Consider the following 23,798-nt stretch of genomic DNA (forward strand, 5'->3'; position numbering starts at 1 on the left):
CTCCTAAAACCACAACCTTGGGTAAGAGCCATTCTCACTTGTACTTCATCTCATGTGTCAGCATTTTACAGACATTTTCCTTCTGCCAGCATAATTTCCTGTGTGAGCCTATTCCTGCCAAACTTCAGAATTATTTGCCCTTCTAAGATATTTTCTTTGTCACGTATGTTTTTCTGATACCACTTTGAAGGGGATTTAGTTGTAATCCAGACCACAGCAAACAGAGCAAGTTATTGAAGAAGTCAGCAGCCTGCTCCTCAACATCACAACCATAGAGGACTCAAACCACAGGTGTGGGTACCACATTTGGCTGGAGGCTAGAATGGACACGCTGGATTCAAGGAGGTATTTTCTGCTGTTGGGAGGCTGAGAGGGAGTTCTGCACAAGGTTTGGATTCTCTCCAGGGACTCACATTTCTTTCAGGGTGGCACCCCTGGCAAGCAGCATTTTCTGCTGTGTAGCTCCAGACAGTCCCCAGAGGCATGAGTGAGCCTACATACTTCCAAAAATGCAGCTGACTCCTGCCCAAATCCATTTTGCTTGTATCAGAAATCCTCATTAAAGCCAGTAATTTAGGTAAAGTCACTCCAGCTGATTTGAGGAAGGGTTTACAAAGACAGTTTCTAAAGCAGCAAACAGAGGGTTAAGCCCATGTTGCCTCTACGCTTCTCCGAGGAGATGATGCAATTTGCCAATTTTGCAGCCCTCAGTAAACTTGGCAGAATTGTTTAGCTGGACAAATTGGGTAAATTATTTCTTAAATACATGCTGTTGTGGCCTTTCCTGTAGCTTGCTTGTTCCCTCTTTTCCTGTTTTTTTTTTTTTTCTTTTCATCATTCTTATAATTCAACTTTGATAAGCCCTTGTGATTTCCCCCTTGTTTACCCTCACCTCTAAGCCAGAGGGAGCAGAAGGGGACAAACAGTAAGAAGCTTGTGATCCTGCCAGAGTGATTCAGCGGTGGGGTGCCCTCCCAACCTTGTGGAAATTGAAGCCTTTCCCTGAAAATTAAACAGACTTTTTTCATCTTTATTGAGTGTTTACACCAAGCGGTCTTATGCACCCAGCCTGTAATAATTTTATTTTTGCCACAGAATTTGGAGCAGAGGGGAGATACAATGCAGAGGCACCATGGTTCCAGCAAAGCAGTATTGATATTTTCTTCAAAATACTGTGTTTGCTCTGTGAGGTGTTTGTCTGACCTCATTATTCAAATGACATTGATGCTGGTAACAATTTTGACATTGACTTCAAAAAGTTTTTTTTATTTTTCTCTTCCCACCTACCTGAATTTTCACAAGCACTAAAACTGTCATCTTGAAATAAAGAAGGAAAAACATACAGGGAAAGTTGCATTAAATCCAGTCTGGTCCTACAACAGTGCTTGTAATGGCATCCTGTTTTCATGGGGGATGTCCTGAGCAGGGCCATGATAGGGGATCACCTACTGGAAGGAAAACTGGGGAAGCAATCTTTCCCCACCCGCCCTTCTAAAGACTCTCTGAGCCACCCACCATGATGCTGTAAATCGTGCTGTGACCACTCCTATCCACTGGAGCTGCTTCCATCACTGTCATATGAATAAACAAGACAGAAGATATGACAGAATGGAACAGATTCAAAAGTAAAAATAACTAAAGGCACTGACAGAAACTTCATGTAGGGGATCAAGGTACTAAGCCAGATGCTTACTAATCAACCAAGTCACTATAGTGGCTTCTCTTCCAGTTGTTCCTCTGCCTGGGATTAATGCACCCCCAAGATGAGAACAACGGGGAGTATTAAAAACAACTGGCAAGGAGGAAAACATGACTAAGCATCAAACTCAAAACACACAGCATGAACAAAATATGTGGCAAGTGGGGATCTGTCGCTTGTCCCGGCTGGATGATGACAGGGAGGGCGACAGGCCCCCACTCTGAGCCCCGTTCAATCCCAGCTACCAGTGATGGTGCAGCATAAAAAAAAGAGTAGCACCACGGCTCCTGGGGTAACTTTATTCAATGGTAAAACTTCCCCTCTTCAGCGTCCCTGGGCCCCGAACTGAGGGCAAACAATGACTTATATATGGGGGCAGGTCTCAGGGGAGCATACAATCTTTAACAAATCAGGAGAATTGGGAGTGAAAAACAAGGCGGGGAATACAACGTATAAACCAATAAAGAGTTTAAAGGGAGGAAAAGAGTTTCAGTGAACGAATAGAGTTTGGAGAAATACAAAACTGACAGGGAAGTTTCTCAAGGAAAGGCAAGTTCGGGGAGGGACTGGCATTTAAAGGAGTAAAGAAAGTTATGGGAAAAGGGCAGGGACAAAAGGAACAGCGTAAGGAAACTACAAAATTACAAATCAAAGAGTAAATATCCTAATAAAACAAAAAACACACTACAGCAGGGATCTCAAGAGGGTTTTACAGCTAGTTGTTTAGAAAAATATACACTGCCACCTCGCACAGGAAGCAATAAAAACCATCGACTGGATCACTCACACTGACAGAGAGAGAACGATGCTGTCGTGTGCAGCTGAACACTTCCTTCCTCATCCTGGCAGTGGAAACAGGGTTCACAGAGTATATTTGTGTCTCCTTTAGGCACTTTCAGTCAGTCCCAGTGGCAGAATGAAGCTATTAATGAGCACTAGTGACATTTGGGGGGTTTTGGGAGTTTTGGTTGGTTGGTGGTTTTTTTTTTTTTTTTTGGTTTTTTTTTGTTTGTTTGTTTGTTTGTTTGTTTTTGGGGTTTTTTTGTTTTTGGTTTTTTTTTTACTCATGGATACTTGGAATGTATTGAGGTCTTTCCATGGTAGCATAAGATTTAGAGAGGAGACTATCAAAGCCAGAGCGGGCGGTGAGCTCTGTGACACTTCCTGTCAATGTTACAAGGTTCCCTGCTGTTCCTCTAGCCAAAAGGGATCACAGAGACAAAGTTGTTGACTGCCTGTTTTCCTCACTCAGTTCTTGAGCATCCTCTGACAGGATCAGTCTGTATGGATTTATACCAAGAGAAACAAAGTGGAAGTTTTGTTCAGGTAGCAAGAACTGTCTCAGCCTCTCTTGCGAGGCAGTAAAGTAACACACAGCCCTCACTGGTGAAAATCCATTTGACTTCAAAGCAGTTGTTTGGATTTGACACCAGGCCTGCCCACAGAAGAATATTTGCAGGCATTAAGTGTATGAATTTTGCCAGAAAATAAACCTTCTTGCAGATCAGTGAGATCAGTGGGGCTGGGTGTGCTTGAGCTTCAGTTCTGATTAACAGCAATTCCACACCATCAGCCTGGTCACATTCAGTAGGAACAGTCATGATCACAGATTCACAAATAGCGTTCTTTATTGAAAGAACAGAAATAATGATTCGGAACTGCCATGGGTGAACATACCAGCTGTGAGAGAACTCTAATAAAAACCATAATATTGTATTAACCTGGGTAATAGTAGTCCTACACAGAAGCTGACCAAGAAGGTGTCCTCCCCTGAGAGAAGGGACAGCAGAGTAACCAGTCATCTGTCTCCATCTGGTTTGGTTTTGGTCTCCCTCCTAACTAGGTGAAATTTCCACCCTCCTGACATACAGCCCAAACTTAACCCCCTCGCCATCTGACAAATGGCAGGATCAGGGTGGACAGCTGAGTAGTTTATTCATACATGTGGTAGCACTTACCTCATGAAGATTATTAGTGTATACAGGGATGAGAACTTTAAAAGGCAAAACTCACTTTTTGGCCGTGCTGTTCTTCAAATTTTCAGTCACACAGCCTTGTTCTGCTCTTCACATCTTATCTTCACAGGACCTCCCCCCACAGCCAGCTCAGCCTTTCGTGATGCCAGCCATGCAGATCTCCATCTGCAAAGATAACGCAGAATGAGCACAACATGTGCTGCACATAGTAAGCTTCAGCCCTTCCCTGACTCCTTCAGGAATCAGCAACCATCCCACAGTAAGGCTGGAGCAGACAGTGCACTGATGATCCACCACAGCATCATGAAGCTTTTCCAACATAATGCTCAACACCCTTAATGCTGTTTTAGATATCTGAAAGTGTTTGCAAATTTATTTTTCCTGGCTGGTGAAAGAGTGTGGAGGACAGAAAGTAAGGAAGGTCCAGATGACTATTTTTTTTCCCTTCAAGTGGCAATTCAAATGAAAAACATAGCATTTTGAAATCAGCTTGTGACTTGGGCCTTTTAGAAGATGTGAACAGTCAAAAAAGAGGCAGATGAATATGAATTTAAGTAATATCACAAGGCCTTGGGGTTTTTTTTTCAGCAATGGGAGGAGAACAGCACAGAGCTGGACAGAAGGACTGTGATAACCTATTTCTAAGCTAGCCCAGTTGCTCAGAGGAAAAAAGCTTTGTAGAAGGTCACTGTGATACACACAGGACAAATGTTCTGCAGCCCAGAAAGCAAACAAACCAACCCTACTTCAAAGAAATGACAGTGAGCCAAGCAAGCGGAAAGAGCAGCAAGAGAAATACAAGTGGTGATTTTAATCCCATTTCCCTGCTGCATTTTTCATTGCTGAGGGGCTTTCACCAGCTCTAGCTGTGATGCTCAGACAGAGATCAAGGATGGATAAATTCTGTGGCCACAGTTCTCCAGCAATCAGTGCCACCATCACTGCTCTGCTCATGGTTACAAGGGTGACAACCAGCTCACAGGAGGTGAATCCACTTGCTTGGTCCTGTTTCAGTTGAATAACTAACACCAAAAAAAGAGAGCAGAATGGACATTCCTATGGCAGCAATCACCGTGAGAAATGGAAAATGAGGGAGGAGTGTTGAAGGCAGCCAGTTCTTAGCATGAAGTTGAAAAAAGTCAACAACTCTGTCAAAAATTATATTCTGTATTTTATTCAGCCCTGGAAGGGACTGCAGTACTTCTAAAAAGCAGGGTGCAACTGATTTGAGCACTCTCCAAGTATTTTATTAGACTAAAACAATTGTGATTTTTTGCACATGAATATTTATGAAAAAAAAAAGCAGAAAAAATAATGACACAACTTTCCAAATATATAAACTTTGGTGGCATTTATATCCTTTCTCAGGGCACTTTCTGGAAATACTCCAGCCTCTCACAGAGCAGTACTCATGGAATACTTAATGTCTTCTGAAAAACAAAGTCTGTGTTCAAGCACTTTGTTATATCAAGGACATTTTAGAGAATTTTATTAACAGAAATATTAGAACAAAGAGTAAAAATAAACACAAATGTAAGAGAAAACAAATTCATAATTTATTTATTGCTATAAATAATCAAGCTGAAATGATGCTTTCAAGATGTAGAGCCATTTGAGTCACAAGCATTACAAAGAAAAGTTTGATGCCTCTGTACAGTTCAGGTTTCTAACAGTGACTACTTGTTATGACTTGCTCAAAACTGGATCCAGAGCACAAATTCTTTACAGCCATAATCCCCAGAGTAGTACTGATGACCAAAAAAAAAAAAAACATATCACAGTCTGGTCATAAATTACCCACAAATGATAAACAAACAAGCAAACAAAAACCCCAATAAAACAAAACAAAACCTAAACAAACTAAAAACTCATTAGAAAAATGACAAGCAAACAAAAAAAAATTGAATGATTTCACTTTATTAATTGATTTCTAGTATAATTTTCAGAGTTCTTTCAATAATAAGGCTGATTACCTTTCCTGAAGCATGTGTTTTTTTAAATTAGTGTCACCTGTGCTCAAAAGACAAAGAAAGATTTGCTCGTATAATGAAATTTTAAATGAATGACAATTTAGGGCAGTCTGTTAAGACACAGAAGAGTCACCATTTCTTGTAAAAATAATTCCCACATGAAAACTAGTAATTATCTAACTACTGAGCAGAAAATTTATGTGATTACCAGTTGTTTGTTTTTCTTTTTTTTTTTTTTTCAACCCCAAGAAACAGGATGCAGATAAAGACAACATCTCTGGAGCTGTACAAATCTCAAATGATCTCTTTCTCACTGACTGAAAGGTAATTCCTGTGGCTCAGGAAAAAAGAAAAGTTTTCTACACATTGTGTTAGATTTACTATACCCAAAGCCAATTCTCCCAGCCAATAATTTCTTATTGCTAACAGAGGAGACTTGGAACACCTGTGTTAACACAATCCATACATTCCTTTAAAGAAAATGAGGAAAAGTGACAGGAAGAAGCCAGGCTGACCAGACAAGAAGATATGATTACAAGACTAAAAGAAAAAAGGAAAAAGAAAAGGGGAGATAGAAAATTGTTGCTAACTCTTGGACACACTATCAGCTCACCTCTACCTGTAGAACATGGTGCACTCTTGGCCTACAGACCACCATGCTGCCATCTGTACTTTTCCATGCTGGCAACCAATTTTGCAACCTTGTACCAATTTAGAGCCGTGTGAGAGAAACACTAGCTTTGCAGGACACTGGGAAGGTAACAGCAGGCTGGTGTGACCTCAGCATGCTGGGGATAAGGACATGATGGGGAAAAGGACATGCAAGACAGAGAAACAGCAGCATGACTGCCCAAGACCTGGGTAAGACCTTACTTTGAATACTTTGTACACCCCTGGTGATCCCCGCTCAAGAAAGATGAATTTAAATCAGAAAACACACAGTTCAGACCTGTTGGGACGCGGCGACCTCCTCTTTTATACAGCATGATGGGAAGCATTTATTTCTATGCAGATTTTGTGTATACCAATGGAAGAAAAACCAAAGGAGGACAACAAATTTTTTTCAGCAAGGGTGGTGAAACATTTTCAGAGGTTGTCCAGAGACAGGGTGACTGCCCCACCCATGGGAATAGTCAAGGTCAGGCTGAATGGGGCTTTGAGCAGCCCAACCTACTTGAAGATGTTCCACTTATGCCAGGAGGGTTTGAGTAGATGGCCTTTAAAGGTCCTTTATAACCCAAACCATTCTGTGATTCTATTATTTTTTTTTTCTTCATAAATATCTCTGAAGATAAACCTCAAAGAAAGGGGAAAGAAGGTTAACATTCAGAGAAGGTCTTAGGTTAAAACACTAGGTCAGGATAAACTGCTGGAGGAGTTGCCAAAAGATTTCTAAACACTCCAGGAGTGAATGTCTCAAGTCATCCTTCCATGCAGGACAGCAGGACACTGTACTGTGCCCAGGACTCAAACAGGGACAGATGACAGGAGTCCCACGGGCAGAAAATACATCCAGGTGAATTCAAGCCGGCAGCCTCCGCCTCGCTGCCGAGGAGACCCGTGAGATGACTTCCTCCGCGTGGCTTCGGAGAGGGATTCCTCTGAGATCCTGGCGATCCACCACAGGACGTGGAACGTGTCAGTGCCCCAAATCCAATACTAGAGTCTTAGACCTGGGGTCCGCATGGCTCCCACAGCCCCGGATGAAACCCATCTACCAGAACTAAAACACGGACGGGGATTTCCCTGATCTTTCAGACGCGCACAAAAATGCACATCTCAGCTCTGCCCTGTTTTTCCTTAGGACAAGGGCGTTCTGTCCTAAAAGCCATGTTAGGCAGTGGCCCAGGTTGCGGAATCAGGGTTTCGGGTCCCACATGTCGGAAAACGGTTCCGTTTGAAGCAGCAGCGCAAGGGAAGGCACCGGGCACCTCCAGCGCTGCTTTCCACAACAAGCGGCAGCGGTAGACACGGCTCCCCCTCCGTCCGAGGGGGAACCGAACCCCCACCTTCGGTTCGCAGCCCTTGGGACAGGTAAAACTGTTCCGCGGCTCGGGGGGTGCCCCGCGGCAGCAGCGGACCGAGGGCTCCGCAGGGGCTGTCCCGGGACGCTCCCCCGGGGGTGCAAAGGCGCGGCCCCCCAAGCCCCTTCCTCCCCTGGGCGGCCCGGGGAGGAGCCGAGCGGGGCCGGCGCTCGCCGTCCCTCCCGGCGGGAGCGCAGCGCAGCCCAGCGACCGCCCGCAGCCGCACCGCCAACTTTGCCCGGCTCCGGAGCCGGCGGGGAGCGCTCCGAGGGCTGCGGGGGGGCAAGGGCAGTGGGCTGGCGCAGGGAGCCGGGCCGGAATCGCAGGGCGGAGACGCTGCGAGGCGGGGAGCGGAGCCGTGAGCGCGGAGCAGCGACGGGGAGCCGGGCAGGGGCGCGCCGGCGGGCTCGGAGCGAAGAGCGGGGAACTGAGCCGCGCAGAGCCCGCCCGGGCTGCGGAGGAGCGGCCGGGCAGGGGGAGCCGGGCAGGGCAGCATCCCACTGCCGGCGGGGTAGCCGGGCGGGGCGAGCGGCGGAGTCGGGGTCCTCCCCGGCCCCGCGGAACCGAGGGGGGCGGTCTGGGGGCTGAGCCTCCCCGCAGCCCCGGGGCGGGGGCGAGGCGGCGGCGGCCCCATGGGCGGCGGCGGGGGCGGCTCTGCGCGGGGCTCGCCCGCCGCGGCTGATGCCGCTGTCGCCCGCCCGCGGGGCGCTTGATGCAGGCGGCGGGGCCGGGGGAGGCGGCGGCGGGCGGCTCCCGGCCATGTGTCGGCCGGGGGTGTGCGGGGTCCTGGGCCGGGCGTGCCTGCTGCTGCTGCCGCCCTGCGCCCTGGTGCTGGCGGCGGTGCCCGGCTCCGCGTCCCACCCGCAGCCCTGCCAGATCCTGCGGCGCATCGGGCACACGGTGCGAGTGGGGGCTACCCACCTGCAGCCCCGGGCCGCCCCCGCCGCCGCCGCCTGGCCCGGGGAGGCGGCGGGCGGGCGCCCCGAGGGGCCGCGGGGCCGGCGGGCGGGGGGCGGCGGGGGACAGCGGCGGCCGCCCCCCTCGCCGCGGGACGCGCTGCTGCTGGCCGTGGCCAACCTGAACGGCGTGCCCGGGCTGCTGCCCTACAACCTGTCCCTGGAGGTGGTGATGGCGATCGAGGCGGGGCTGGGCGACCTGCCCCTCTTCCCCTTCTCTTCAGCCAGCGCCTCCTGGAGCAACGACCCCGTCTCCTTCCTGCAGAGTCTCTGCCACACCGTGGTGGTGCAGGGGGTCTCAGCCATCCTCGCCTTCCCGCAGAGCCGTGGGGAGATGCTGGAGCTGGACTTCGTCTCGGCGGCGCTGCGCATCCCGGTGGTCAGCATCGTGCTGGGCGAGTTCCCCCGGCGGAGCCTGGTAAGGCGCCGGGGACACGGGGAGGGAGACAGCGCAGGGCAGCAGGGCAGCGCCCCGGGGACGCTGCGGGAAGGGTCGGGGGACGGGCGTCGGAGCCGGGCAGGGGTCTCCGCGGGAGGACTCTGACCGAGGGAGAAGCCCTCGGACCCCGGGGCCGCCGACGTCGCTCTTCGGTCCCTCCCTCCTTTAGCACCCCGTTCCGCTTCAGCCCCGGGGTGGCCGGGGAGAAGCATTCTCTCTGTGGAAAGGCAGACAAGAGCTCGGTGGCATAAGCGAAGTTGTTAGCCTGAAGCCATACACTGCGATAAGTTGTAGAGCCGAGAGCAGAAGCGGGGTCCGGGACATGCTTTGCATATCAAGAAAACGTTGTTAAGGGGGAAAGAAAAAAAAAAGGCAAACCGAAAAGCCCCGAACGGCTTTCCGAGTGTTTGTTATTGGTCCTAATGCTGTGGTCTGTGTATGGGCGCTGCAGGTTGGGCACCAGGTGACACTTCTCAGGGAAGTTGTTCAGTGTAACTTGACTTTGCATCGAGCTAAAGCGCCAGGATTTTCTGTAGTTCAGTTTCACTTATAGTTCATGCGTTGCTACTAGATCAGATTTCGGCTAATTCGAGTTGCCTAACTAAAGTAGTGGAAACTGCAGCCCATCCTTTTTGTTTGATTGTGTAGCTAAAATAGTAGAAATGGAATTCTGTGTTTGACAAAACTCTTAGGCAGGCACAAGTGGAAGTGGCATCAGGAGCTAAACTTTCTATCATGCAAAGATGGCAACTTAGTGTTACACACTCTGGAGGAAGATAATAGGTACAGTATTTTGAAACTGTGTGTTTGATGTCAGGAATCATCTTCAGGTAAAAGAGCTGGAAGAAAATGCTGCATTCTGTAAAGCCTGTGCAAGGGAAGTCATAAATGGAATGGTACAAGCTACCTTTTAAGTACAGGATAAATAATTTGTTTTGTAAAAAGAGGTAGCTCAACTTTGCTTTCAAAATGTAAATAGAAAAAAACATTGCCAAGTGAATCTGCTTTGCACAAACAAATACTGACCACAGCCTGCGTCTAATTTCTGTGGGTTTGGAGTTTTTCGATTTTTGTGTGTTTGAATTGTGACAGAAAAAGTAGAAAAAGTCTGTGTTAGGTAGTTTCTAGTCTGTAACTGGAGATGTGACTGCTGTATCCTGGTCTGAATCACAGAGTGGTTTGAGTCAGAAGGGACCTTAAAGAAAATCTCGTTCCATCCCCTGTCATGGGCAGGGGCACCTTCTACCAGACCAGGCTGCTCCAACCCTCATCAAGCATGGCCTTGAGCTTTTCCAGGGATGGGGCAACCACAGCTTCTCTGGGGAACCTGTGCCAGGGCTTCATCATCCTCACAGTCAAGGATTTCCTCCCAATATCCCATCCAACCCTGCCCTCTGGTATTTTGAAGCTGCTGCCCCTCGTCCTGTCGCTCTGTGTTATGTCCTTGTCAAAACCCCCTCTCCAGCTCTTTTGCAGCCCCTTTAATTCAGCTAGGCTTCTCTACCTAAAAAAACCCCCATGTAACTCAGGTCTCTCTAGGTTTAAGCCAAAACTCAGGGGTAATCAGTGCTGCTGAATTATGCTATTGATGGTGCCAGTAGCATCCAAGTTTGCTGTTATATCTGCCAGCCTTGCAGCTGCAGTCACAATGGTGCTGGAGTCAACAGCCAAAGCTCCCTGAGGGTCAAATCCTGAACCCAGGATTTGCTCTGGCTGTTAACATTATTTTATCTTCCATCTCAGAGAAGGGTCTAAGTTCAACCAAAGCTGCCCGAGTTCACAAGATGTGTTCAACGCATGCAGCGCAGGGTTAGATTTCATTGCTGCTTTCCACGGACTTCAAAGCTCCTGCTTAACTTGAAAGTCGTTCTCAGCAAGGACCCCAATGGATCAGTCTGTCCAAATCAGGACTTTGTTCTTAAGCTGACTTTAACTGGCATTGTCTTCCGTGACAGTGAAACCAATGCCTGGCACTGCATCCATGCCGAACAGACTCCGTTTTTCTTTTTTCTTTGGGCTGAGCTAAAAAAAAAAAAAAAATTTCTTTTCAAGCATCTTTGGATTTAAAAAAACCAACTCAGTCTTACTCAAATGCCAACAGGCACTTGTATTCAAGTGTGTTAGTCTATCAAGGTTGTCTTGGAAGGGCTGACATCTTTCTGAAACTGGTTTTTTTTTCATATTTTCACTTATTACATACCATTTCTAGGCTAATGCTGGAAGCAGTGCTACAGCAGCCTTGCCTTGCATACTTCCTAGAGTTACAAGATTTCCAAGAGCATATTGGACCCAGAAGTCCCTGGAGTTGTTGGCAATCTCTGTAGCAGACAGGGATTTTGTGTTGTTCACAGTCCCATACCAGCACTGACATGAAAATGAACACGGCACAGACCTGTCACCTTCCTGTCTCTATAGACCTGGAGCTGCAGATTGGCTTCTTCTACCGGCTGGCCACCTTAGAGGAGGCAGTTGTAAATGACGTCCTTGTAGACAAGGCAAATTTTACTGACAGGCTCAGCATACAGTTATCCAGAGAAGAAAAGAAGACTAATTTCTAACCCTGCTTCTGAATTGGCACCCCAGGGCCACCCCTCCTGCTGATGCTTGGACAGAGCATCTTTCCTCCCACAAAACAACTGCAGCATGCCCTTAGGGGTGCCTGCAGTATCTTCCTTCCACACACAGGCACGGGAGCAGACCCAAAACTTGTTTTGCCCTTGGGGAGCATTTTGTAATGTATACCTGTGAAGACCATGGCGAGCTTAACAAACCCAGTATTCGCTAGGTGCTGTGTCATACTGCTTCTCCTCAATATTGAAATCTTTTATTAGGGTGATCTTAAGGTAGTAATTCTAGCAAAGTCTCATATTCCACACTACAACAGGACAGGAAGATACACATGCAATGTCTTGTACTGCTGCTGAATGTTAATGTTATTATTTCATGCAGAAGTTTATAACAGGCAAATGTTCACTGGAATTGAAAAGCATGTTGATGTTGGAGCAAATATCCTCTAACATGGAAAAAAGCAGTGTTTAGAATAAAAGGGAAGGTAAAGATCCAGAAATCAAATACATTTCAATAACACTGCCTGTTTTCTCTGTGGTATTTGATGACAGTAATACTTCAGATGTGTAACATGAGAGGAAATATACAGTACCACAGATGGGCAGCTGCAGTCACGTAAGATACCTAGACAGTGTTTTCAAAAGTTCTGTGGTTGTTCAAGCATATTTCAAAATCCATTTCTCATTAAATTCTACCACCCTGAGGATAGAAAAAAAAAATCAAAGTCTTTCTCCATTACATGAATGATCACAAGACAACAGCCATCACAAGGTGTGGTACTACACTTGTTCTGCCACAAAGCAGCAGCTTGTTCTGGAGGTTCAGGAGTGTGTTGGTTTCAAGGGAGGCTACACAGAGTAAAGTGTGACACACTTTTTTTCATTTCATTTCTGTGATTTAATTGTTAATGTACACTAACAATAAATCCAAGTGCTGTTGTGACCTGAAAAAATGCTGTTTACTTTTCCCACTTTACTGTCATTTCAGTAAATTTTCATACTCAGTAAGCAAAAGTAACAATTTAGCACTGTCATTCCACAAGGAAAAAAAAAGCACTGGATTTCTTCACCACTAACACAAATGCAAATTGCAGTGAAGCTTTGACAGCTCATTATTTTGGAGAAAGCATCTTCACAAGCATTGATGCCACTGAGGCAAGGCTTGTCACCTTATGTATGTTTGTATCAAGAGAAGTACTCTATCTTTTGATTCCAAGATTGTCAACGTCATTAATAATTTTCCCATTGGATGGAACAGGAAAAAGATCCAGAGAACATGAAGCATAAATAAATACAGTGCTATTGCTTCTAGTAGTACAGCTCAGAGCTGAGAGTCTGGGAAGAATAGCCCGTAATATCCATTTTGTTGGTGATAGTATCAGAAACACAGGGGAGGTCATGTTTGCAGCAGTGTTCTCTGAATTTAAAGGAGTATTTTTAGTGGGTTTCAGATAAATCAGGACCTCTGATGTCTGTTAACACGAAAAGGAATCTTCTCAGAGCAACTAAACAGAATAAAGTAATTGCAAATCATCAGTCCCTGCTAGTCTGTGCTTTACCTGGTTTCTTAAAGGAACTGAAACTGCAGTGCTACTGATTACTGCTATGACTTCAAAGGTGTCAAAAGAATAAATAAACCAAATCAAAGGTCCAGATTAAACTGAATTTTCCAGTGAAAAGGAAGCTCAGCCTCAGAACAGATGCTGTAAAAAGAAGCTGCCTAAAAACATTTAATTTTTTAATTTGTCTTTAAAGGAATTAAGCACTTTTTAACAGCTTCCTAATTTATATGTATATATATATATATATATATATATATATATATATATATATCAGACTAGCCTGGGTGAGGAATCACAGTTTTTTTTGGAAATAGAGAGGAATACCACTGTGAATACAGTGTCCTCAGAAGTTATAAGACTGTGCCCTGCAAGACACAGACTGTGCATTGCACCAGTAAGGGCAGGTAGAAATCACAGCAAAGAGACAGAGATGTGGGAAAGCTTCTGCCCAACTAAATGCCCAGAGACAATTTTTTCTTTCCTTCAGAGACAGAATTTAATTTTTGCAGAAGAGTGGGTTTGATTTTGGAGAAAGTTTTAATAATTCTGGTTCCCAAGGAGGGAATGCAACGCGCACGTTTGGCTGCGGGGTCTGGTCATTCAAACTGTCACTGCTAATCTGTCTTAGTCCAGATATGGGAAGCTTGTGCTACTTTCTGTGTAGATGAGGAATATGTGTTCAGTCTTTCCCTGTGGCCAGCGACCCTCCTCACCTGACACTGAGTAAATAGTGTGTGGCACTAGCCTTTTGTGTACTTCAGGAGGGTTTATAAGAAGGCTCTTGAGAGGAATCAAGGACAGAAATTGAGACGGTGTGCAAACAAATGCCCAGTTGCTTCTCTTCAGCCAGAGACCCCAGTGATATTTCCTCTATCAAAAATCATTGTATGGAACAAAAAAAGGGGGGAAAACCGCAAACTAGTCTATTTATTGGAGTTAAAGAGTTTAAAGAAGATCCAGTTAATCACAGCTGCAGCAAATCCCTTTTCAGAATGCAGGAAAGTGGTGAGAATGTTTAATTTCAGTTCTCCTCTGGTTTCTTAATTTCAAAGTCCCTTGGAGACAGAAAGAGCCAGAAGTTTGCTGTGATAGCACTCATTCTGAGCTGGCCAGTAACAAGATTTTCTCATTTCTTATCTCATGCTGATTCTTTGATGCAGAAAAGCTGAGTTAATATAAAATTCAGTGCCATACATGATGTTTATTTTGGGTTTGGTTCTTTTTTTTTTCTATTCTGGGTTTTCACAAAACAATGTCTTCCTTGCTGCTAGGTCTTTCATAACGCACTGCACAAACTCCTGTCAGTGATGAGTGATTAAAATATGACAGCGTTAAATCATTGATTATTACTTTGCTGAAGGACAGGCATTATCAGAAGAAACATCAAAGAATACTTGGCTTAATCCACTAAGTAAAAATTATAATTTTGCCTAGAATAGACAAATTTGAAGACAACCTGTTGTCAGATTCTATATGAGAACATAAGTTACTGTACTGAACAGATTGTTAACAAAGAAAAGTAAGTTGGAGTATTCAATATAATTTTCTCCAAGAATTTGTCCATGAAAGCCAGTGAAAGTAGAGCTCTAGAAACTAGAAATAAATAAAAGTTCTTGTGATGTGTTATTAAATTTATATATTGTGATTAAATTCCAATATTACTTTTAAAAGTTCTCATTTAGGGTTTATTCAATAAATTGTTTACTATTTAAACCCATGAAATATTGAAAACACATAGTTTTATGACTTAAGACTGTTCTGGATCCTCAAATGAAATGTTTATATCGTATTCTATTATTTCCCTCTCTGGATTTCCAATTAATTTTTAAATGTGAAAGAAAACCAGGCATAACGTGTCTAGAATTTACGTATTTATTGTAACCAGCAGAAAACTGGAAAAAGCAGTTTTTTTTAAAAAATCTGAATTTGCCTTCCAACAAAGACTCCAACTATAAACCCATGTTTCTGTAGGTCTTACTGAAGGGCTTTTAAAGAGTGGAAGGGTTGTCTTCTCAATTTGATGGAAAGAGAGAGTGCATTAGATCTCACAGCAATACAAATAGCTGTGCATTGCAGAGTTTGTTCTGAAGAGCTGAAAGCCAGAGAAAAGAGGAGGAAGAAAACAAGAAAAGGAAGCAAGAAAACTGGAAACATCACGTGTCAGTGACGCAGGGGAAGAGAAGGAGAAAATAAGCTGAACTGAGAAAGAAGAGGTGCCCTTCCCTATGTCTTTATTTTTTGTGGGTATAGCAGCACAGAACAAGGGAACTGAATTTTGTAGGAAAGCACTGGACAAAGAGCTGGAGTCACCAAGCACAGAGAAGAATGGCTTGCCCAAATCAAGGTTGAATTCACAGGGCTCTCTTGATCCCTGGCTAAGAATAGTTACTTTCAGTGAGTAATGCTTGCCCAAAAAAGCATTCCCCACCCCCCCCCCCCCCCCCGCCCCCCTGCTCCACAATGCATTGTCTTTCCTGCAGAGTTTTTAGGAGACTGATTAAGCCAGCATCTAGGATGCAGCGATGGGAACAGGGATTAGTGTCAAAGGGTCAGATAATGGTTTATTGCTGTTGCCAGAGGGATGTCTTGCAAGGGGCGTGAGGCCTTGGTATGTTTGGGTGTGATTAATAGAAGCCTTTTTGCAAACTTCGTGCTGAGAGTTATGATTAGAGTCCCTCATGATGGTTTGGGACCCAGGGTCAGACTGGTTAGGATTTCATAGCACCAGGTTGCTGGGATGCATGCAGCATCATACCAGTAAGTACCCAGAAAAGGATTTCCTAATAAATGGGAGCAGGTTCAGGCACAGGGACTTAAGGATTGGAGCTTTGGACATTAGCAACTGTACTTTGCTTCTGGTCTGGCCCTAAAAGACTCCACATTTTCCCCAAAACCCTGTCAGTCAGCCAAATTGGTTCTCACCACCACAGGGAAAGGATGTGCAGATGGTGGAAGTAGCAGGAGAACTGGGAGAAGGATTTAAGCTTGAGTAGGCAGCGCTGATAGATGATTCATTTATTAAGGGAGTCACACTCAAGCAAAGCTGCTTGTTCAAGGGGCTCCTCATCAGTGTGACTCAGAAGTTCACAGCCTGGCCCCAAGTGCTTTGCAGCTGTCACAGCAAGCTGATGACACTGCTCTTGGTAATTGTAGACAGCTTCGTGAAGAACTGACACAGGCATACCACAGCCATTGTAACATTACATGCTGCCCTTGTGTGGCATTGCAACCACAAGTTTGTGTGCATTTGGCCTTGAGACTTGGATTTGGCTGCAGAGTTCCAGAACATCTCTCTGTTCAGGCTTGATTGTTCACCCCTTAGACCTGAGCTCTGTGTGTCATTTCCCTGCAGTGCAGGTCCATGCAGGCACTCATGAGCATCTTCTATCCTTGGAGCAGAGGAATACCCTGCTGGTACAAGCAGAAAGCAGGTGCCACCACCATGCCAGGCTGCCACCCTGTGCCTCTGTGAGCTCTGAGTGCCTTGTCAGTGAGTGGGGAGATGATGCTGAACCTCTCAGATGCTCCCTCCCTGATTGGTGAGCTGGGAGAGCCCTCAGAAGCTGATGGGAAGGTTTCCAGTTGGCAGCAGTTTGGAAAGGTCTGATGTGCAGTTTAGTGCTGGATAATTAACTTTATCTGAAATGTTTCAGCCTGGGTGGCTGAAGGCTGCAGATAGGGGGGTGGAGGAGGAGGGCACAGGTGGGCAGAGGTGCACCCTCAGCTGACACTGAGCCACAGTAAATGGGGAAATTACTGTGATCATTCAGTTCTTATTATTATACAGGAAAAATCAAATGTTGGGGAGCTCAGAAGAAGCATCCACCATTTTTTCCTCTTCTATGGTATTTTTATTACTCTTTTTTCACCCGCTTTCTTCTGCGATGATGGTTTCTGAAGCCTGTTTTACAATGTGGAAAGTATTTGAAGTGGATTATAAAAATCTGTGAATGTGCTGCACAGGCATATTTTAAACTCTTAGTATTTCCCTGAAGGCATGCTATCCCACTTCCAGCTTCTTTAATACTGTGAAGGAAATGATTGCCCATGCTGTCTATACGACATTTTGCAAGACTTTCTGACTTGAGACAGAGTCAAAAGACAAGACAGATCTTCAAGCATCAACTGACATTTTAAAAATGAAGTTTTGCATTTGTTGCAAAGAAAGAGTTATTAGACATAGCAAATAATAACCAGAAAGAGCAGCTGAATTATGCACTAGCCTCTCTCAATGATGCTACTGATAAAGCAGTTGCATTACACTCATTTTAATAGCATACTCACTCAAACTGGCTTAAAAAAGATCATTTTATTTTGCAAATCAGATGAAAAGTTGATATCATTGAGTTCACAGTTTGATAATTTTCTAGTGCTATTTTAGGTGAAAGCATAATTATTTATCACTTTCTGAGTGTGTAAGGCTCACTCATATGTAACTGCTTTCCGTAAGAAAGCAGTTTTTTTTAGGGATTTTCTGTACTCAGTGTAAGTGTCAGAAGTGGGAAAAAGAGATCTGACCTCTGTTTGGAGCTGCCCTCCTTTGGGAATATACTGAAAGTGTTTTAGGTGTGATTTACATTGTTTTAGTGTGCTAATACTACAGAGCTGATTTTACCCCTGCCTTAGAAGGACAACAATATGAAGGACTTGTGTGCCTGGGTTTCTTCTGCTTAAGGCTTGTGTGTGATAGGTGATGAACTACAGAGGCAACAAATAAGATACCCACTGACAGCCTTAACAGAAGCCCAGAAGCACTGTATTTTTTGTTTAAGTGTCAAGGCACGAACATTTCAGGTGTCTCATCTTCTGTTGAAGGCCAGGTGGGATGGAGCTCTGAGCAGCCTGGACTGGTAGAAGGTGTCCCTGCCCATGGCAGAGGGTTGGAATGGAATGGTGTTCAAGGTCACTCCCAACCCAAATTATTCTGTGATCCTGTGGTCTGTGAAAGTGTCTGGTGCAGAGTTCATGACCAGAGAAATGGTGAAACATGGCATAAGTGTTTCTTCCTCAGAGGTAATGGGGAGAGAAAAATCACCTATTAATCACCTCTATAGAAGTTCCTATCACAATGTATCAGTGTAGAAATATCCTGGGTAGGCTGGTATGGTTAGCAATACTCCTGTGGCATCTAATTAGGAATCTTACATCATCAGTCATCACAGGGAAGCCAAACCGATGATTATTCAGTCATCCTTATGATCATCCTTTTATATACATGAATTATTTACAGAGTACAGGGTGCTTACAAGCTTGTTAATTAAAACCTCCTTTCACTTCAGTTGTATCCCTAAGATTTCTTCAGACCATCTCATCCTTCTAATGACTTTTATTTCATGTTCATTAAGCAATATTTTGTTTAATGTTTTCTTCCATTGTCTAAATTGAAAATCCCTCAGTGTGGAGTACTCTTGGGAAAGGATTCCTTCACAATGAGAGTTTGCTTTTTGAGAGATAGATGGGTGTGGGTCTGTTTTGGATATTGATGCCCACAATCCCCAGGAATGCTCAAATATTTTTTTCAGATGCTCTGTTATCTATCTACTCTTCCATTTTCAGTGTGGCATGCTCATTTCATCCTTTCTTTATCTTGCTCATTGGCCTTTATTCTGAAGTCCTGTCTTCCACTGTAGGATACTACAGATCCTGAACTTACAGAGTCTATGAACTGCAGAAAAAGACTGCAAGGCTCTATTGTGATACAAATGATCAGCAACATAAATTGCTCATCACTCACTGTTCATCTGCACTGAAGAGCACCAAAAATAAGGCACTTATTTATAAATAGCTCAGCCTGCTGGATTCCAGAGAAACACAGTTTTGTATCTTCCCACCATTTTGACAGTGCATATAAATATGTAACATGCAGTTATGTGGAAGTGAGCTGTGCCACGATGTCCTCCTGGGGTGTTCACAACCCTTACAGGTTTGTAAGTGGCAAATTTAGACACATGGTGGGATGCAGCAGTGCCACATGATTAGCAGAAGAAAGATGCTCTGTTTGACAGGGAATGGGAGCTTGTTGACCAGCTCATACTGCCCTTGTATTCCTGCCCAGAACTGTACCTTAAGAGGAAAATGAAGTGAGAATTCACAGTGAATAATACATCTGATAATCACAGACATCTTATTTCTCTGCCTGAAAACCACCTGAAATTTTTGGAACAAGCCAGAACAAAGGAATGGCAGCATCCCAGAGCCTTCCAAAACATCTATGGAAGTACTTCCTTTTACTTCACTGGCTTTGAGTAAGGACCAGCTCAAGATACAGTTTTGGTTGTTTAGCTAAGCCCATGATTTTTCTCCCCAGTCCAATAAACACAGGAACTGGTGATGTAAATGGAATCTGGAACTTGCAAATACTCCAAGTGTTTGGTTTTGCTGTGCATTTTCTATAAGCATTTATCCTAGTGTAATTTGATTACTGAAGTATTCATGAAAAGGGGAAAATATTCTTGTTGAGGAGAACAAGAACACCTAAAGTGAATGCTTTCAGTGGTATGAGTGCCTGCATGATGTTTCTGGTGCAATTGACATAATTAAGAAAAAAAAAAGTATTCATTTAAGTGTGGTATTGTTTTACTTTGAATGAGGAACTAGTCCAGTAGGATCTGTGGTTTGTTGCTATGATACTAAAAGTATATTCATAAGCAAATGAATATACTTCAGACTTCTGTCAACTCTAACCTTTAATTTTACCTGAATTTGACTTATTTTCACCAGAGAGTTCCCACCAAAAATCCTATAGAAAGCAATTCACTAACCATGACTGAGAATAATTCAGACAATTCATCTTTTTGTGGATCCATATTATGCTGGCACTGTGAGAGCAAATGTATGTCTTCTGAGAGTCATACAAAATTATTACAATTTTATTGGAGACTAATAAGCAGCAAAATGGCTTATTATTGTCAGTAAGATCAGCAGAAATGAGTCTGCACTCTGACCACTGAACAGGGGGCTCAAATGGGAAATTCATTCCCCTTCAAGGCAATTAAAAACACAGGAAAATACACTGGGCTGAGTACTGACATGGCTGCTGGTCTACCAGTCCAGGCATGAAGAAGTCCAGAAGTATTTCTGTGCTTTGTCAGAAGTCTCCTCTGGAAGATTAAAAGTTTCCAGGGAATTACCCATGACATGTTGCCTGTCTGTAAACAATGACTGCCCAATGTGACACTGATGTGGCTGCGCCTGAAAATGTTTTGTGGTGCTGTGGCATCCTTTAACAGAAGATTCTGTTTTCTTGAGTCTCCCTTTGTTGCTTTTCTTTTCACTGCTGGCTGAGTGTTTCACTCCAGTTTGCCAGGTACCTCATGGAGCACTTCTGGGGTATCAAAACTTTATTGTGACAAAATTCAACTCAGCTTATAGTTTTTCATCTCCTTTAGTTCCATCCCAGGTCACTGAAGTGTGTGGAACTGTAATTCTGCACATTGCTGTAATAACTGTAATACATTCCCCATCCCTGGAAGTGTTCAAGGACTGGCTGGACAGGGCTTGTAACAAGCTGATCTAGTGGGAGATGTCCCTGCCCTTGGCAGGGTGGTAAGGTCCCTTCCAACCCCAATAATTCTTATCTTAGATTAACCAAGACTTGCACTCAAGTGCTAACATCATGTAAACAAGGAAAACTGAAATGTGGAAAGAAATAAAATCCTGATATTCCTGTGTCTTCAGGGAACATCCTTTCTTTTTGTGGCAGTTTTTGCTGGAGGTTCTCTCTCCCTGAAGTAGTACTGTTTCCTGCAGAGAGAGAGCGACAGCAGTTTGCAAGCTCTTGCCAAACTCTTAGGAGCGGTGATCTGTCATCCCTTCCTCTCAGGTTGTCTGGGGGAATTAGATACTCCTCTGCAACACTCCCCCTTGTTTGGAGCGTTAAAAAGAATCGCGGTGCCAGAAATAGTCACTGCGAATTCCTTGTCCCCAGGCTTTGGTTCACCAGACTCTGCAGAGTCATCGTGGATTATTGTTTGGTTCTGCTGTGCATTTTCTATAAGCATTTGCATGGGGATGGAGAGACGCAAACATCTTGCAGAGATTAGTGAGACGTGACGCTCCCTTGTTTTGTCAAAGGCGCTTATCCGTGTTAAACTCTCGGGGTGCGCCTCATTTTCGCTGGTTCTTACCCTCTCCTTCAGGAGGATACAATCACCCACTCAAGGAGCAGAAATAGTGCATGACTAACTATGTCATGGAACAAATGATTAACACTAAGTAGTTTGTGCAAGCTGTTTGCAAACAATCCACGTGCCGACAATTACGCTGGAGCAATTTTGTGAATACCTAACTCAGTGTGTTTTGCATAACTCAAGACTGGCTCCCAGATCATTAAATTCATAACTTCTGTCTCGTTTGCTAAATTCATGAATATAATTATTTCTTCTAGCCTGTAGAACTTGTAGTGTTAGATTTTACTGTGTTAATTAGTCTTGGTAACACCGGACTGGCGAAGTTGTCGGAGGGATGTGGCTCTGATGACTGAGGAGCTGTTTAAAAGAAGTAATAGCTGCTGTGTTTTTAGAGTTGCTAAGTCACTTGCAAGTTAACTTACAAGTTTTTAAGTGCAGAGGAGGGCAGGCTACACAGGTAGATCCGTTATTAATCTGATGCTCTCAGATTCTCAGTGACACAAATAAAGATGTTGTTTGTCCCAGCTGCACCCGGAAGATCCACAGACCCGACCACTGGCTGCCCAAGTGCATAAAAACACTCTCAGAGTTAATTTCTGAGTGCTGAGAGCCTCTTTGTCAGCTGGAATAGTTCATTAGCTGTCTTCAGGGCCAAAAAGCTGGCCTGTAGGGAGCGTAGTATGCATAAGCATCCTCCCATGGATCAGGGCAGGGAGGACTGAGCCATGAGGAAGAAAGATCTTGTATGCCTGTAGGAATCTCAAGCACAGACAAGAGTTTATTGATTCATTTGGTTCAGAATGTTTGGGAGCCTTTTGACTCACAGAAATGTGCGGCCCAAGCAGATGCTAAAGCTTTTAATAAATTAACTAAATGCCCAATGTTCTTGGATAATTGGTGCTCTGCAATGAGTGTAGTGGCTTTTCAGCTGTCACAAAGTTTTTCAAATCCTGCATAAATCTAAGGAGGATGTACATTAATTTTTAAAAGAGATAATAAAATACTATTTCATAATAGGGTATGGAGGCAGTGGAAATTTTAAGGAATTGCAACAGAGAAGATATAACCAGTATCAAAACTAGATTCTATAGGCCTTTGTCATAATTTCCATGCTGCAAAGCATTCTTCCCATCACTAACATCTAATCCAAGCTATTAAATTGTTGCTGGTACTTTCATTATTTTCTCATAAACAAGGTCAACCCCTGTTAACCTGCCACAACAGTTTTTTCCCCTTTCCCCTCAAGCAATGTAAGGTACACATAAGTTTTTACATAAATAGGTAGGATGAAGAACTCTGTTTACAGAGAAGTTGAATTGCTCTTTAATTGTGTTTCAACAATTTGTCTATCTTCTTCTAACTATCTTTTTCCTACAAGTATGTTGAACTTCCCTACCATGAAAGGTCTTGCCTGGTAAGAGCAGTATGCTGAGTTATTTATGGATGGACACATTGCTTAAAGCCTCAGTTACCACTGCTCCACTGAATCTAAGCATGATTCAAAGGAAGGATTAATGTGTATGATTCATTTTTCGTTGTTACTTACAAATCTTGTGCAGTCACTTCATTCTTGGTCCAAATGACTACGATCGGTGCAGAGTGAAACCCAACTGGTAGCAGTAGTCATGCAAGTATTTGTGTGTAGTAGGGAGGTGAAGGTGTTGTGTATTTTCTGTCAGGCATTTAGACGAGCCCAGAAGACTGAGTCACAAGTAGGAGCTGTAAATGCTCACTTGATGATCTTGCACATTATAAATCCAAGAGTGAGACAGGGATGGCTGATGATTTTTGACACATTCTCCCAAACCTTCCCATAATACTGGCTGTAAACCACTTTCTGCCCTCTGAAGTACCTACTACAGCAAGATCTTGCTTCATGGCTGTATCCAGGACTCTTTTGGAAGACTGTGGACGATTAGTAACTTGCTTATCCCCTTTAAACTAATGAGGAAATCACAGTACCAAAATACCCATAGAAGTGGGGTCCTGATGAGGGGATTTAGAGTGGGATGTTGGAGCAGTATTATGGTGCAAATACCCAAATTACTTAACAATACATAAATCGCTGTTACTTCCTGTGGTTTTTATATATTGAGGCAGCTGTGTCTAACACAGCAAAGTGGAGATTTCAGCCTTAGATTTTGCTTCTGGCAAAGGCTTGATGTATTACTTAATCTGGTTTTTTCCCCATTTTTCCCTCTGATCTGTGGCTGTGTAAAAGGCTGTGAAGTATTTATTAAGATGGGGGAGAAGCCTGGTGGCATTGTGTCCCCCTGGGCACTGTGGAGGGGGTTATCCCCACTTCACAGTGGGTTTTGCTCACTGAAATTAGGCAAGGATCTCAGACTGGATGGTTCAGGTTCTATATTCAACAGCCAGACGGTGCCTCTTCTTCCTCCTCCTCCTCTCCTGTGTGCCTGGCAACGGGCTCTGAGCAGTCACACACTTTAGTGGGTCGTTGCTATAACGCTTTATT

General features: G+C 44.2%; 1 protein-coding gene across 3 annotated transcripts in view; it reads left to right on the forward strand.

Annotated features, from left to right (window-relative positions):
* Window positions 1–7,998: 7,998 nt before the first annotated feature.
* GRIN3A (glutamate ionotropic receptor NMDA type subunit 3A) overlaps window positions 7,999–23,798 on the forward strand; it is a 67,385-nt gene continuing 51,585 nt past the window's right edge. For 2 of the 3 annotated variants that reach the window (XM_064402989.1, XM_064402990.1), the window contains exon 1: window positions 7,999–9,043. In XM_064402989.1, the coding sequence (XP_064259059.1) occupies window positions 8,351–9,043 (693 nt within the window). In that variant the 5' untranslated portion in view covers window positions 7,999–8,350. The remainder of the gene's footprint in view (window positions 9,044–23,798) is intronic. The other variant, XM_064402988.1, reaches the window with a different exon arrangement.

This window comes from Passer domesticus, chromosome Z (assembly GCF_036417665.1).
Source record: "Passer domesticus isolate bPasDom1 chromosome Z, bPasDom1.hap1, whole genome shotgun sequence".
Taxonomy (NCBI): domain Eukaryota; kingdom Metazoa; phylum Chordata; class Aves; order Passeriformes; family Passeridae; genus Passer; species Passer domesticus.